The 16667-nt window shown below is 39.0% G+C and overlaps 1 protein-coding gene across 2 annotated transcripts in view; it reads left to right on the forward strand.

The window, feature by feature from the left end:
• Nucleotides 1-11517, forward strand: part of TMEM26 (transmembrane protein 26) — a 46651-nt gene extending 35134 nt beyond the window's left edge. For both annotated transcript variants that reach the window (XM_067710862.1, XM_067710863.1), the window contains exons 5-6: nt 4729-4805; nt 7779-11517. In XM_067710862.1, coding sequence (XP_067566963.1) covers nt 4729-4805; nt 7779-8203 — 502 coding nt within the window. In that variant the 3' untranslated portion in view covers nt 8204-11517. The remainder of the gene's footprint in view (nt 1-4728; nt 4806-7778) is intronic.
• The last annotated feature ends 5150 nt before the right edge of the window (nt 11518-16667 follow it).

Here is a 16667-nt window from a genome sequence, read left to right on the forward strand (position 1 = left end):
AACCCTCCTACACTATTGGTGAGAATGTAAGGTGGTGTAGCCACTGTGGAAAACAGTCTGGAGGTTCCTCAGAAAACTGAAAACAGAATTACCATATGATCCAGCAATCCCTCTCCTGGGCATGTATCTGGACAAAACTATAATCAAAAAGATACATGCGCCCCTATGTTCATATCAGCACTATTCACAATAGCCAAGACATGGAAACAACCTGAATATCCAGAGACAGATGAATTGATAAAGAAGATGTGGTACAAATGTACACTGGAATACTACTCAGCCATAAAAAAGAACAAAATCATGCCATTTGCAGCGACATGGATGCAACTAGAGATTATCATACTAAGTGAAGTAAGTCAGAAAGAGAAACAAATACCATATGATATCACTTATATGTGGAATCTAAACTATGACACAAATGAACCTATCTATGAAGCAGAAACAGACTCACAGACATAGAGAACAGACTTACGGTTGCCAAGGTGGGGGGGCGGGGTGGGAACAGCTCTTAGCTGTTCTAGGAGCTTTATATGTTTAACATATTTAAACAATATATTTAATTAAAATTATAATATAAAATCCAATAGCTATTATTACTGTCATCCTCACATTTGGGATTAGTAGATGCAAACTATTATATACAGAATGGATGAACAACAGGTTCTATTGTATAGCACAGGGAACTATATTCAATGTCCTGGGATAAACCGTAATGGAAAAGAATATAAAAAAGAATGTATATTTATGTATAACTGAGTTATTTTGCTCTACAGCAGAAATTAACACATTTTAAATCAACTATACTTTAATAAAAAAATTAGCAATTTATGACTTTATTTTTACTTTTCACCCAATAGTTGTGGTGCACTGATTTACCAAATGCTAGTCTTTTATCCTCCTAGTTTTCCAAGCAGAGAAGTGATACATCTATAATTATACTTCAAATGATCTTTTGTCTCTGTATGAAGAGCCCATTGTCTGCTTACATGCTTCTCAGTTGACGCTTATGAAGACAGATTACACATGAGAAAATGGGGCAAGACAAGTTGGGGAGACAATTATACAACAGAGACAATGCTGGAGAAATTGACTCCAAAATTCCTTCACAAATTTGGAGTGTTTGCCATTTAAGCTCAGTGATGTATTTATATTCCAGCGTTTAACCTTCCTGGGTAAATTTTACTGTCTGAATTAATAATACAAATTTGTCTGCTCCAAAGATTTTCTGGCCATCTTTTCCAAAGTTATTTTTGATAACTTTAGTAATAGGTTTCTCAACACCCACATTCTCCCATATTGTGTGTGTTGAGATAATAATACTTGTGAATGCAAAAGACATATATTTGGTATTAGAGGGTTAGAGTTTGACTTACTTAGGGCTAAAGTCAGTTTATTATTTACCCCTGTTTTGTATAATAATAAAATTAAAACACAAAGAGTTTAAGAAATATGTTCACATAATAAAAATAAAACTACTATTACTACTACTAACAGTAGTAGCGGATAATATTGATTTATCTCTTGCTGTGTTCCAAGCACTGTTCTAAGGGTTTTAGTTGTGATGAGTTACTTAGTCTTTACAACACCACCATGAGGTAGATACTGTCATTACCACGATATTATAAGCTGAAGAATGGCAGGCAAGAGAAGTTGCAAGAGTCTCAAGGTTACGTGGTAAAAAATAATAATACTTAACTTGTGGTAGAATACCATGCTTAGTCTGTAACCAGTGCTGCTCTAAGAGCTTTATATGTTTAATATCTTTAAACAATATATTTAATAAAAATGATCATATAAAATCCAATAGCTATTATTACTGTCATCCTCACAGAAGTTGGGTAAACTAGAGCACATAGGTATTAAATTACTTGTTCATATTCGTGTAGCTAGTAAATGATTAGTCTGGGACTGGAAGCCCACATCCTGTCTCTCTGGTGAGGGTTAGAGCTGGTATTTGAACCCTGGCAACCTAGCACCAGAGCTCATGCTTTACCACTTCTTTCTGCTGCCTTGCAGACAAATTGCACATGGGTTTTTTCGTAGAATTACTGAAGTCTGAGATGAGAAGAAACTTCAAAAGTGACCATCTATTGAGAAACCTATTTTACATCTGTTACAAAATCCTCTCCAAAATTTTCTCAAGTTTTTGTCCAGACTTTCTTTGAAAACTTTCACTAATAGAGAATATACTAACCCCAGGGGCAACGTGTTCTATTTTGAATTAGTATTATTAGAAAGTACTTTCCTCTACTGGGATGAAATTTGGATTCTTACAGGTGCAACTCAAATCCTCTGAACCTGAATTGGCCCTCTGAAGTCGTAAGAAATAAGTTTAATTCCTTCTCCACAATGATAACCCTTTAAATGTATGAAATCAAGTTTTAAAGCAGTCTTCTCTAGTTTTTAGTTCCTTGAACTATGCCATGTCTAACATGGCTCTGAGTCCCCTCACCACCCTAGTCTCTCTTTTTTGGACCAAAAATGTTTTCAGTGTTCCTCCTAAAACATGAAGGACAACACATAATATGTCAGATACACCCTGAATATTGTAGAATAGAGCAGGGCTAAAACTGTCCATTTCCTTCATGGAAATACTACCATGGAAAGGTAAAAAGGTGGATGCTGAAATCACTGGCCAAAGAGAGATAATAAGTGTTCGTACTTTGTCGAGCTGGTATGAGGATTAAGTGTGATCGCAGAGCTAAACACTTAGAAAACTGCCTGGCACATAGTATGAGCTCAGAAACGGCAGGCAAGATTATTTAAAAATTCAGGCGCTTACTGAAGGTCTACCATATAGAGACATTGACTTTGCAAAGAGGGAAAAGTTATAGACTGCATTCCCTAGGCATTTTCACGTAAAATTCTAGACTTTAAAACTTCTCGGGAAGAGACCTATGATTGCATCTGATTTTGGAAAATCATAAATCATGTCATACTGCGGATTCATAATTAGATAACAGGAAGGGAAAATCCTTGAGCCTTTTTAATGGCTGCTGCTGTGAAGTGCTACCTCTTCCATCCTATTCTAGGTCATCCAGTTACATCCTGTCAAGATCTTCGGGGATCCTGATGATGTCTTCTGGGGTATTGGTTTCTCATCCAGCCCCCAATGTCATATGTGCATATGAGAAGCCTTCCATCAATGTCGGCAACCAACTCAGTGATGAAATGTGAAGTAGAACAGAATCAAAGGCAGAGCCTGCAGCGACCCTTGGAGAGCTCCCTTTACAGATCCCTGAGTCATTTACACAGTCAGGAATCCACCTAACTGTACTCACACTCAGAACATTTCTTAATCTTGCTAATAAGAACACTATGGGAGGCTTTTTTCATGAGCCTTGTTTACATCCAGTGTCTATTATTATGTATGTATCATTATCTGCTTAGTAATCCTAACTCTATTTTAAAAAAAAGGAGGGGGGGAGAGAGAAAATAATCTTAGCTGAGTGCCGTTGTTCTCAGGTAACCTGTGCTGATTCTCAGGTAACACTGTCTTGTTCAATAAGGGCTCTCAGAAATCTTTCAAATAATCAGTTATATAATCTAACTAGGGATTAACAGTAAATGTGCCTTTATAGTTGAAAATATACTTCTGCTTCATTTTGAAAGTTAAGACTTCATTTTTTTGTCACCAACCTTGTCTTCACCGTTAACTGCCAGGACAGATAATGATGGCTTAGAAATCTCATTTACAGATTCTCTCAGAGTTTTAAGATCTAATTTTTCAGGGCCTCAATACTCGAAGCATTTAAAGATATCCCTTACAATCACCTCATTGAGTTTGGTTTCAATTAGTGTTCCCTGATGTTTTTCTATCCCTCTCCATTCTGGAAATCCCTCTTGACAGAGAAGTTGGCAACAAAATCTGTTATTACACCACTAACCTCAAATTGATAATTTCCTTTGGGATTTTGCTGTAAAAACGTGACTTTGAGACTTCTTTAGGATCCTTTGCGTTTTTGTAACCTCTCTTCTTTCTGACTTTAGTCTTCAAGACCATTTTCCTAGGTCTATGACATTTGTATTTCTTCTAAGTACAGATCCTTTGATTATTCGTTCAGCAACTCCTTCCACAAATATTTGTTGAGTGACTGTTATTTGCCATGTACTGTTATAGGCACTGGGGAAATCCAATGGTGAATGAAACAATCACATCCTTTAATTTACATCCTAGTGTCCAATGTATACCTTTGATGATTGGACTTATCTCCCTACTTTTTTTTCAACTGAGGATAACTTTCTTTTACATGCTAAGCTCTTAATTGTTGAGCCTCATCTAGGCCTTTTGAGATGTACTTTTAGGCTAGAGTCTTGGGATCTTGGAACAATTTTCAATTTCCCTCCTTGAAATTTCTTGAAATCAGTCCTCTGAATTTCCAGGTTAACGTCTAACTTTTGTCCTAGCATTTCCCTCCCATAATGTGTCCATGATTCTGTAAAACTAAATACAGCAATATAGGACCAAGAGGCTCTGTCATAATTCACACAGATGTTGGCACATGTGGAAGTTGGGTTTTAAGTCCCAGATTTTTTAAAATTTCTTTTTCATTATTCCATTTTAATCATGCATGAATTTTTCATGGATATCTTATATCACCAAGATATTCTGACAACTCTCAAGAGGTTTATTAGGATATAGTCAAATATGAGAACAAAAAGAGACAAGATTTTTCTGCATGTGTTCGTATTTTTCATCACTAATTTAAAATTTTGTCTGCATTCTAGGAATAGCCCTGCTCTGGTCTATGCCATCCTTGTTATATGGACCTGGAGTATGCTGCAGTTCCCACTTGACCTGGCAGGTAAGTGTCCGATGTTTGCTCAAAGAAACAGAAAAGTACAGCTCTTGATTATGAACTGCAGTGAAGCTAAGGAAGCATTTGAGAGGATTATCTTTTTTTTTTTTTAATCACTTCGATATCTCAGTGTTAGTTCCAGTTCGGTTTAGAAGACAACTAGGTTGAAACTTAGGAAAGCCATGATCCACTCTGGTACATGGTGAGCCTGACACAATTAAGTCGATAAGAGCACAGCTTTATGTTCATTTCACACAGTAGTTCCATCACTTGCAATGTGTAAAAGCTTCTGCAAATTAGTTAACACATCAGCGCCTCAGTTTTTCATCCATGCAATGGGGATGATAATTATTGCAGTGAGGATTGAGGGTCCTTGTGATGACAAAAATAAGACATATTTTGTAGCGACTGTGCTTCAGCACACTTACTGGCATATAAATGTTATCTCCTGATTTTTTAAGGGGCCATTTTCATTCCTTTGTCAGACCCTTGTATTAGAACTTCAAAGGGAATAAGAGCAGGTTCAGGGCCACATGGGAAATTAGATTTTTCCTCAGTATTGGCTCTTAGACTCCCATTGGGCTTATTTTAATAAAGACATAAACCCCCAAGACTTTGCAAGAAGTAAACGGTTTTCTGGCCATTTCATACTGATGATCTAGAGCTGCATTATCCAGTACAGTACCCACTAGCCACATGTGGCTGTTTAGATTAACATTAATTAAAATTAAATAAAATTTAAAGTTCAGTTCCTCAGTCACACTAGCCTGCTCCGTGGCTGCATATGGCTATGATGTCAGACAGCACAGATATAGAACGTTTTTCCTAACACAGATGGTTCTATTGGAATGCATTGACCTGTTATCCCATAACTTCTAGGAGCCCTGAATTTTTTTTTTTTTTTGCGGTACGCGGGCCTCTCACTGTTGTGGCCTCTCCCGTTGCGGAGCACAGGCTCCGGACGCGCAGGCCCAGCGGCCATGGCTCACGGGCCCAGCCGCTCCGCGGCATGTGGGATCTTCCCGGACCGGGGCACGAACCCGCATACCCTGCATCGGCAGGCGGACTCTCAACCACTGCGCCACCAGGGAAGCCCACCCTGGAATTTTGATTTGGAAATTCTCCTGGATGCCACTTTACTCTGAAGAAATTCTAGGATTGAATAGTTAATGTTTTCCTGAAGTCTGACTCCTTTCTTACGGTACCCTACCTGATGGCCTCAGGGTTAGAATTAATCTTTGTACAGAGATATTTAATTTTTTTCTGCATCTTTTTTTGGTCCACTTTGATAGGCACAGAGGTTTTAGGGGCCATTTTAGACCTTAGCATCCACTTTGCAAAACAAAATTGCCAACAGAAGGAAAGAGTGGCTGTGGCTTTTTGGAAATGCCCCAAACCTAATTACTAGTTAATAACTGCAAACAAATGTATGCCAATAACACACACACACACACACACACACACACACACAGATTTTGTTGTAATGTGCCCCAGAAGGTACTCTATACCATTAATCAGCTGGTGTCCTCTGCGAGAATATTAGGCACCTTCAGTTTAGATGTCGAATAATACTTTCAGGAGGTCCTCTGGGAGCCATTTCCCGACCCTAACTTCTTAGGAACGGTGACTATTGATCTTACGTTGGTTTTTCTTTTGTCATTCCCTCTGCTGGGCCTCACCCTCCCATATCTTGTGGTTTACCGCCTTGCTTAGAAAATTTTTATTTAAGAAAGAAATTCTGTAAACTTTCAGGGGTGATAATGTTATGCAGCTGTTTGAAGAACAAAGACCAAATGTTACTTCTGACTAAATCACTATTGTGTTTCCAACAAACGGTACGTTATGTGCACCCATATCAAAGCAGCTTCATAATATTTGCAGGCTCCAGTAGACGAAGGCATTCTTTGTTTGGAAACTCCAAATGGAAGTCTTCATTATTATAAAAGGATTATTTTCTGCCCTTGACCCTGAATTAAATTTACATTTTAGAAATTAAAACAAAAAAGGTTCATTTGTTGATTGGACCTCCTTTTGTTCAACTGGAAAATCAGTAATTATATCCAGTCTTTCTTGTAAACTGTGCAACAAAACCATAAGGAATTAGACAAAATAAAATAACCATGGCATTTATTTGGGCTTTTTTTCCCCACCCCTGTTAGAGAGATATGTTTAACGTGACTTCAGTTTGAATTTGAAGATAAGTGCTTGAATTTTCACAACACAATTTACATAGAGGGCCAAGTGAGTCAACCAGTAAATAGGCAGGTACCAGAGAGGGGATGCAGACAGCTCTGGGCCACCGACACTGTTTCATCTCCCAAATTTAGCAGCCAGGTAAGTCATGAATTATCCTCAGGGAAAGACAGTGAGAAAGGAGAGGTGCCAGGGGTGTTAGTCTAATGGAACCAAAAACAGTCAGGGAATAGGGGCCCCTCTCCTCAAAGCTGTCATTGTTCTCCAGTTTTCAAAGGAGGAAACTGAGGTCCAGGCAGCCTAAGTAACTTGGCGTGCATCTTGCTGTTAGAAAATGAGGAAACCAGGAGAGGAAGCCAGGCTCCCTGACTTGAGGCTGAGAGCACCCTGCCGTGCTGCCTTCCTACTCTGCAGACTTCAAAGACAGACAGGGCGGCTTCTTCTGCTCTTTATCCTTTCTAGCCTAGTTAATTGTGCTTTCCCCAGTGTGAGTGAGGACTTGAAGACGAGCTGATTTTTTTTTTTACGTGGATAGAAACCAGAGGCTGGCTTTTTTTCATGTGTGTCATTGGACTTATAACAGATGATCCATTTTGAATATAAAATGCCCAAGGATGTAAAATGGCAGGGTGGTTACACTTGTTTCCCTCCAGCATGAAATTACAGAATCACTCCCCATTGTGCATGAGCGTAACCCCCATGGCTGATGACTTGTCCCCACTTCACTCTGCCTTACTTTTCTGCATGTCAGAGAGCTACGGTAACTGGTCTCTCTTGCGTTTTCAGTACAGCATGTTGTGTGCCCTGTGTCTATGGCAACAAGGGGGTTCCCCAGCCGGTTCTTTTGCCAATACAGTGCCGACCTGTGGAACATTGGAATCAGCGTCTTCATACAAGACGGTCCCTTCCTTGTTGTGCGACTCATCCTGATGACCTATTTCAAAGTGATCAACCAGATGCTGGTGTTCTTTGCTGCCAAGAATTTCCTGGTGGTGGTGTTACAGCTCTACCGCCTGGTGGTGTTGGCCTTGGTTGTCCATGCTTCCTTGCGGAGTCAGCAAGAACGCCTGAAAGGAGAGCACAGATGCCCAGGTGTACCAGCTGAGAGTGGGGTCTCACCTGGGGCCTGGGCAGGTGGTTCGAAGGAGGGCTTGGCTATTCCTTTACAGGCCTTGCCGGTCACCTCTGACGACTCTCCCCTGACCCCATAGTTAGTCACCGAGAGCAGCATGCCGCCAGAAGGCTTGACTTTCCGGTTCCTATAGACAGAATCTTCTCTCTCTCTCTTTCTCTTTTTTTTTAACCTTGGCATATAATAATTTTCAAAAGAACAACATAAAAAGTGATCTTAAACCAAAGCCGAGGAACTTCTTTTTCAACGGAATGAAAAGAACTTTGATTAGTGGCTGTCGCTACCACGTCTGTGTGATGGCATCAGATGCTACAGTTGTTCAACCGCTAAGTGATTTGTTTGTCTTGAACTGTTTGAAAAGCTGCGGACAGGGTTACAGTGACACATGCCCTCAAGACATTTAATGCAGACAAACTGTCCTGGCTGTTACCTGAGAATAGAGAAGCTTTGAACTTTGGCTCTATTGTCAGCCTATCTCATCTGATCTTTCCTGCAATGTCCCCCTGACATCAAAAAATGTACATTCAGTGAATGCAGAATAAATGAAGGGAAAAGTGCCTTTAAAATTACCTCACTGTGGGCTGGAAGCAGTGAAAATCTCTGCCCAGCTGCCATAGCATCAGGAGCCCTATTCATCGCTGCACAGACCTTCCCAGGAAAAATCATTTTTCTGGGCTGCTGTAGTCTTCTGTCATGGCGCATATGCTCTTACGGAAATGTTACTGCTTTGGCTTGGGTGCCGCAAAACTCACAGCAAGCCATCCTGGTTACGGATCTATTGGTTGGGAGGCAGGAAATACTTGTAATGCTAGCAAAGTCACAATTTCCATTCTAAACATGATTTGCAATATTCGTTAGCATTTCCCTTAACTCCACTTTACCATTTTCTATATTGCCAAGTCGAATTGCGTGGGTTGATGCAAGAACGCACTGCAGCAGTGACTAAAGGTGTTTCAGGCCCTTTAAGTGTTACCATAGTCGCTGGTGTCTGCCGGCTGTCAAGGTAGCTCCTCTGAACTGCCACATCTGGAGCCGGCCTTTGGTCTCAGGGAAGATGCTGGTGATGGAGACTTGCATTAGCCCTACTCACGGCCAACGGCCCTGGATTAGCGAAGGGGATCAGAAAATGCCCCAGCATCGTGGAAATCAGGAAATGCGCTTTTCTTCCCTGCATTACGACCGCATTTCCCCAGTACTGAAATAGCCATACGTTCCCTTTATATGCCTCTGTACTTTCCAGATGGAGGCGATTCAGAACCTTTTAAAATGATTTTTTGCTTTTAAAGATACAGTGTGAAAATCTACCTGCTATAAAGTATAATTACTTTATAGCAGTAATTATGTAAAGCAAACAGCCCCAAAACTGTTCCTTTAGGGTTCAAAGCATAATTCCTCCTTGTTATTATGCTCAGGAAGTGAAAGGGACATTAAAGATAAGGCAGGGTGTGACCTTAAATTGGGTGTGACCTACCGACAACTAATTGGGACAATTTCAACTATAAATCTGTGTGAGAGGATATCTGTTCAAACCATTTAATAAAGAGTTGCATAGGCAAACTCTGTTCTTATACAGAAAAATTAATACTTTCCAATTAATAGCTTCTCCAGTGCCTGATGTTTCTATTTCTTTCTTTTCCTTCCTTGTGTTTCTAATTTTAACAATATGATGATTGTAAACTTACACATGAAGCTAATGGAATACATTTATAATTTTTCATAATAACTTTATGAAAGTTAAGATCAGGAAATTATATTCATATAAAGAACTTGACGACTTTTAAGGGCATGCAATTTAGAACGCTTAGCAATTGAAAGCAAAATAATAACTGCTATTTATAAAGACGCCTCAGCAGAATCTGTTTTTATGTTGACTGTCTTATGTTGACTGTTTTCCTCCACAACATGTATGTGCTGCTTATTATTGCAGATTTGCTCCTGGGCATACTTTTCACGTTCCAATTTTTTTCTTCCAGCCAAACAAATATTGGGCCTCTAAAAATAGATAAAGTATAAAGCAGTATGGCTGTTACAAGGATATTTTTTAAGTGCTTTCAAATCCGAGACTGGGCTTGGCTCTGTGAATGAGTTTCTAGTATTTAAGCATTTTGTAATTATAAAGCGCCCTGGACAGCAGTTACTTCCCAGAGGCTGACATTCTGGGGCTGGCTTCTGTTGTACCTGTAATAACATAACGGACTTAGATCATCTATATAATGCGATGCAGGCCATACCTCTCTTCCAGCCTCCACAGACACAGAACACGCATATCCCCAACCACTGAAGAAAGTGGCTTATTTGTGGTTGCTGGTGCTATTGTTATTATTATTGTTACTGTTGTTATTTAATTGCTTGATTAAAGCTCAATCAAATGTGCTTCCTAAAAACCTATCATTCCATTTGTGAGAAAACACAGTGTGCATGTTTTAGCGATGCTGTGTAGAAACACACCTCATAACCATCTTGTGGGCTTTCTTCACTTACTAGAGGAGTCTCCGAGGACATGACTTGACACTGCAAGATTAGTGATCTGTCTTTCTCTTTGACTATTCTGTTAATTTTTATTTAAACTGGAACAGATAACATAAGAAAATGGAAATTTTTATTGGCCAATAACATTCTTTCTAATCTTCTAAAATGAAGATTGTTACACAAATTCATCAGTTGGCTCTGTTGTAGTTCCACTAACATGTAGTAGCACTTCAGGCCTTTTAAGACCAAAAAGATGTGGCCAGTTAACTATCAGCATTCACTATCATAATATTAATTGTTAACTTGTTATTTCACAGACTTTTCAAAGCCCTGGGAAGGCATGCATGTCAGTGCACGTTTTAGGATTTCCATACAGGTTTCAGAGATCCACACTGACTCTTATTATCTCTGGCATTTGATCTCAATGACTCAATCACCTCTCCTGTTAAAAGAGAAAGGATTGCATAGGGCCACTGTCCACCTTCACTCTACTCCAGTGTCAGAAATGTGACATACATGCTGACATACATCTAGAGCCTCAGAGATGTAAATGAAACGTCAAACCGTCTAGAATTATAAGAACAGAAGAGACTGTTACTTTTTTCCCCCTAATTTCAGACTTCGCTTTTTACTTAATGGACATTCTGATCCACTCTCAGAAACATCTGATTTGGGGTTAAACTAGGCAGCTGGACGACGTTTATGGCTTTGAGGCTTAAATAACTTTCTATATGATGGGAGTAACTCTAAACAACGTTTGAATAATCAGCTCCTACAGTCTTATATTTCATGGGTGTCCATCCTCTGAATCTTTCTTACAGAAGTATTTTACAAGAAAATTGTCTGTGAATTATTTATATTTATACTATTTTGGTATGAATGACGTTTGTATTATATTATATACATTAAATAGTTTGTGTACAACTTTATCTTAATGTCTGTTTTTTGCGTGCATTTCCTGTCTTTGTTCTCTACTGTAATTCAGTTTATTTATTTTTTAAGCTCTGGTTTAAAAAGAAAACTGATCTACTTAGAATATGACTAAAGTGGCATTTCAAACTAGTGTGGAAAGACTGACCAATTTTATAAATGATGTTGGGATATTTGGCGAACCATCTGGAAAAAATGAAGTTAGATTTTTATCTCATGCAATACATAGAGATAAATTCCAGATGGATCGAAGATCTAAGTGTAAAAGTGAAAACTATAAAATATTAGAAGAAAATATGGAATGTCTCATTAGCATCTGGGGAGTGGGAAATATCTTCCAAAGCAAGATATAAACCCCAGAAGCTATGAAAGAAAAGAATAACAGATTTTCTTATGTAAAGATTTAAAATTTCTAAATGGCAAAAGGTATCAGGAATACATCACTATTATCTACTTTCTGGAGAAAGGTGTCAGTGCGCTCAGACAAGAGAAATGAGAGGTAAAGAAATTAGGAAGGAGGAGCGAAATTTATCGCTTACTTCTAGAAGACTGAGTCTTGAATATGCAGGAAAAGCATAGGAAAACCTAAGAAACTGTTACAAATAATCTGAAATCACACAATAATCGATAGCTTTTCTATACACAAATCAACATCACATAGAATATATATCTGAATAAGAGATTTCCATTATAATACGAACTAGCATCATAAACTACATAGGAATAAACTGAATAAGAAATGTGCAAGATTCGTGTGAAGAAAACTTTAAAATGACTTTGAGGACCATCAACGAATAATTTAACAAATAGAAAGACATATTCTATTGGGAAGTGGTAAGAAGCCTTGATATTTTAAAAAGTCAATTTAAAAATCAATTTCTCCTAAACTGATCTATAAATTTAATACCATCTCCATAATGAATCAATAAGATTTTGATTTTTAATGACTACACAAGCTGATTCTAAAGATATTATGATTAAATAAGCATGAAAGAATAGCCAGAAAATACTAAAAGGAAGAAAAAAGTTGGAGAGGGTGCTTTCAGCATATTTAAACACATTAAAGAGCTACAATAAGCAAGAGAATCTGATTCTGTCAAGAAGAAAAATGGAACAGAATAAGGTCAAGAAATAAATTGAAATACATAAGGATTTTGATACATGGTAAATCATGGGGCTGGGGTTGATAGACTATTATAAGTGGTTTCAGGTCTGAAAAATATCAAACTGGTTCCCTACTTCAATCCTCGTATCCAAAACATTTCCAGATGGATCAAAGAATTAAACACTAAAAATAAAAAACACAGAGAACTTTGCTTTTACAATCGCAATGGTGAGAATGTTTTCAAAGCAAGATATAAAACTAGTAACCGTAGATGATTCATATATTTCAACTTGTAAAACTAAAAATTTTACATCTTAACAATACTATAGGTCAATTCAAAAGTTGAACAACAAACACGGTAAATATTTTTGCAACAAATGTAACAAAGCATTAGTTTTCAGAGCAAACAGTACTTACAAATAAGAAGAAAAAAATACCCACTGGAAAAAGGAGCAAAAGAGGTTACATATATGATTTACTGCAAAAGATACAGTTAAGAAAATGGAAATCAGACCACAATGAAATACCGTTTTTCAAATCCAGACTAAACCATAAGATAGCATTTTTCAATTAGCAGGTTGGCAAAGATTCAAAAAACTTTTAGAATGCTGTATTAGAGGGGATCAAGGGAAGTGGGCATACTTATTCATTGGTGGTGAAGATGTAAATTGGAACAATCCTTTGGAAGACAGTTTGGCAATATCAGTCAGAATTAAAGGTACATTTATCATTTGACCCAGCAATTCAACTTCTAAGAATGTAGCCTGCAGATACATGTGTGCAAAAATATGTATACAAGCCTGTTCAGAGCAGTATTTTCTCAGTAGTTGCTACAATAGCAGCATAGTCTCCATCAATAGGGTCATTATTAAATTACGGAACATCTAGACTCCATAATATTATGTAGCTTTTAAAGAGACTGGAGTAGGTCCATAAATGCTGATAAGGAACAATCACTTAGCTATTTTATTACATCAAAGTAAGGGAGAAAACCATGAGGTGAGCATGTCACTCTTTTTATAAATGTTATCCATGCCTTGTCCAGTGGCTAGAAATAGAGGAAATGATGCTCAAATTTCCAATGATCATGGACAGCCCCCCATTTTTTTTTACCTTAATGCTTTCTATAATTTGAAAGTTTTAAGTACGCATTACTATTGTAATTTTGAAGACAATTATTAACAAAAAGAAATCTCACTGACTTATAGAGCCTGCTGCTATGTACAGAGACTCTAATATCATTTTGCAAATAAAGGAAAAGCACACCATTCTTTTTCACCCAAGAAGATAAAAGACTTTGCCATTATAACTAAGGATGCTTTAGATAACTCAAAGGTTTAAACCGTATCAAATTCTGCTTGCCTTACGAAGTGTTAAACCTTAGGAAATGAAATAATGAATAGATCTAAAAGAACCTGGAAAAATCAAACTGACCAAAATGATTCACTGGGTCTTGATGAACACCATGGAGACCACTTTACAAGAGCCAGTCTGACACTTTCACACTCCATAGAGTGTGAAAACCATAGAGGAAGACAAACCATAGCGGAATTTCACATTGAATTACAGAGTCAAGCTGATTTCCCCAGGAGAGAGAGAGAACTAAAGGAACCCTGAAAGACAAAACTTCAGAAAAAATCTGTTTCCCAGTCCATATTTACAGCCCATCTAACTTGTTTATGTAAACTTTTTAGATTTTTGCCAAATATTTACTAAATTTATAATTGATTGTGATAAGTGATCAAATGGATCATATGCAAATCTGATCAAATTAGTGAGGAAAACAAAAATTCCTAAACCAACTATATGTCAGATATCATATAGTCTTTGTATCTAAACTGAGAATTTCGGGCAAGGGAAATTGGATCTGCAAGACAAAATATGTTTTCTCTGTGGAAGGTGTTGTTCCGTTTCTACCAAGTGCGTAGCTGGAGAGTTCAGATGGTTGTGGTTCTGGGATCTTGGGGGTTGTTTCTACCTTCTGGCAACAAGTATTCTTCCCTAGTGTTCAAGGGCTCCCATATGACCTGAGTGACAGCTGGGTCAAAGCTATAATTATTTCATCAGCTCTCTTGGTTTCAACTAACTCCTACCAATACCTAGTTATTGGCCTCTTTCCTGGACTCCGTGCCTGGATGTGCATCTCCCCCCACCCCCGGATACTCTGCAAGCATATGCACTCAGTATACATGGAGTACAAGTTGTACCACACTTAACATGTAATATGCCCCTCTCCCTGTGTTCCATATAATGGCTAGTAGCACCACTAGCCTCTCAGGCACCCATGTTAAAACCAGAGGGCTCCCCCGGTGGCGCAGTGGTTGAGAGTCCGCCTGCCGATCCAGGGGACACGGGTTCGTGCCCCGGTCCGGGAAGATCCCACATGCCGTGGAGCGGCTGGGCCCGTGAGCCGTGGCCGCTGAGCCTGTGCGTCCGGAGCCTGTGCTCCGCAACGGGAGAGGCCACAACAGTGAGAGGCCCACGTACCGCAAAAAAAAAAAAAACAAAAAAAAACCAGAGATATCCTTGACCCTTGGTTCTTCTTGCTTATCCTCTCTACCTAAGTGATCTCCAAATTCTTTCAGTTATGTTGCTTATAATTCCTTTCCATTTTTAACCTGCCCTCTCTATTTCAGCTGCTACCATCCTAATTTAGTGTCTCATCATTTCTTGCCTCACTGACTGCAGTCATTTCCCAACTGGTCATTCAACCTCCTGGTTTAATCCCCCATAATAATATTCCAAACTGAATTCAGAGCCGTTCTAAAATGCACAGTTTATCATGTCTCTTCTATTTAACACTTTGGTGATGCCTTTCTTTCAACTAAATCAAGCATAAAGTCCCAAGGAAGTCATTTAAGACCTTTCACAAGCTGGCCCTAACCTGACCTTTCAGTCTTTTTTTTACCATCAATCACTGCACTCATACACACACACACACACACACACACACACCTGCCACCATAACATACTACCCATGCCCCCCTAAACTTGTCATTATCCTTTACATTGCTATGTATTTGTGCACCACGCTGTTTCTTTTCTTCAGATGCTCTCCATTGCCAGCACTCCATCACTGATACCTTGGTCTACTCACTCCTCCCTTCTCATGGGTAGCCCATTTCCCCATCCCGAGTTAATGGTTAGGGGAGGAAGAACGATCCCATCAGCCAAGATTATTCTGCACCCTAAGAGCACCCAGGAAAGTGAGCACAGACCTCCTCTGGGAGCAGAGACATCCTCCAGTCCTGGGTCACTGATTTCTGGAGTTTCCTCTGAAGCAGCAGAGCTGATGAGGACACCAGGTAAGACAACATGGACACAGAGCTATGGGATTTGTCACTTATCATGATCGCGAAGAAGAATCTACAGGAGAAGCGATGGGTCAGTGGTCCCCAGAAGTTTTCCCCTCTTCTTCTCAGATCTGGCTGAACTAGTCAGTTGCTCCTGTATTTACTAATCTAGGAGCTTCTATTTATATTGCCTCCGTGATGTCTTCCCCTGCTCCTTATGAAGAGTCCCCCTTCTAGCAGTATTCCTCACCTAGCGATCGCCAACCATGGCAGAAACCCACAAAAGCTTCAGAAGGCTTAGCTCAAAGATCACATTTGCCTGTTGCCCAGATTGAGTGACTCTCCTCGTTTACTGTGTATTTACAGCACTTTGTACTTGCCTCTGTCCCAGTGGTTACAATAATATATGCAACGATTCGTTTCTGTGTCTATGAGCTGTCCGAGGGCATTGGCCATGTCTTAGACTCTATCATAATAACCAAGCAGATCCAGACACACTGAAAGTTTGTCTGTCCCCAGAACTCACCAAGCTTCTTTCTGTCTTGGGGACTTCGTTCCCGCTGGTGCTTTTTCCTGGGACAACTCCTACTTCCACCTCCCGTTTTCCCAGAGCTGGCTCCTTTTCATTTGGATTCCAGCTTAAGTGCAAGGTCCCCAGAGAGGCCGTCACTTTTTCCCTTTGCCAATAATTTCCATCACAACTATCTTTACTTTATTCCTAGCGTTTATCATTAGTGGAAATTATC

Source organism: Pseudorca crassidens, chromosome 16 (genome assembly GCF_039906515.1).
Source record: "Pseudorca crassidens isolate mPseCra1 chromosome 16, mPseCra1.hap1, whole genome shotgun sequence".
Classification (NCBI taxonomy): domain Eukaryota; kingdom Metazoa; phylum Chordata; class Mammalia; order Artiodactyla; family Delphinidae; genus Pseudorca; species Pseudorca crassidens.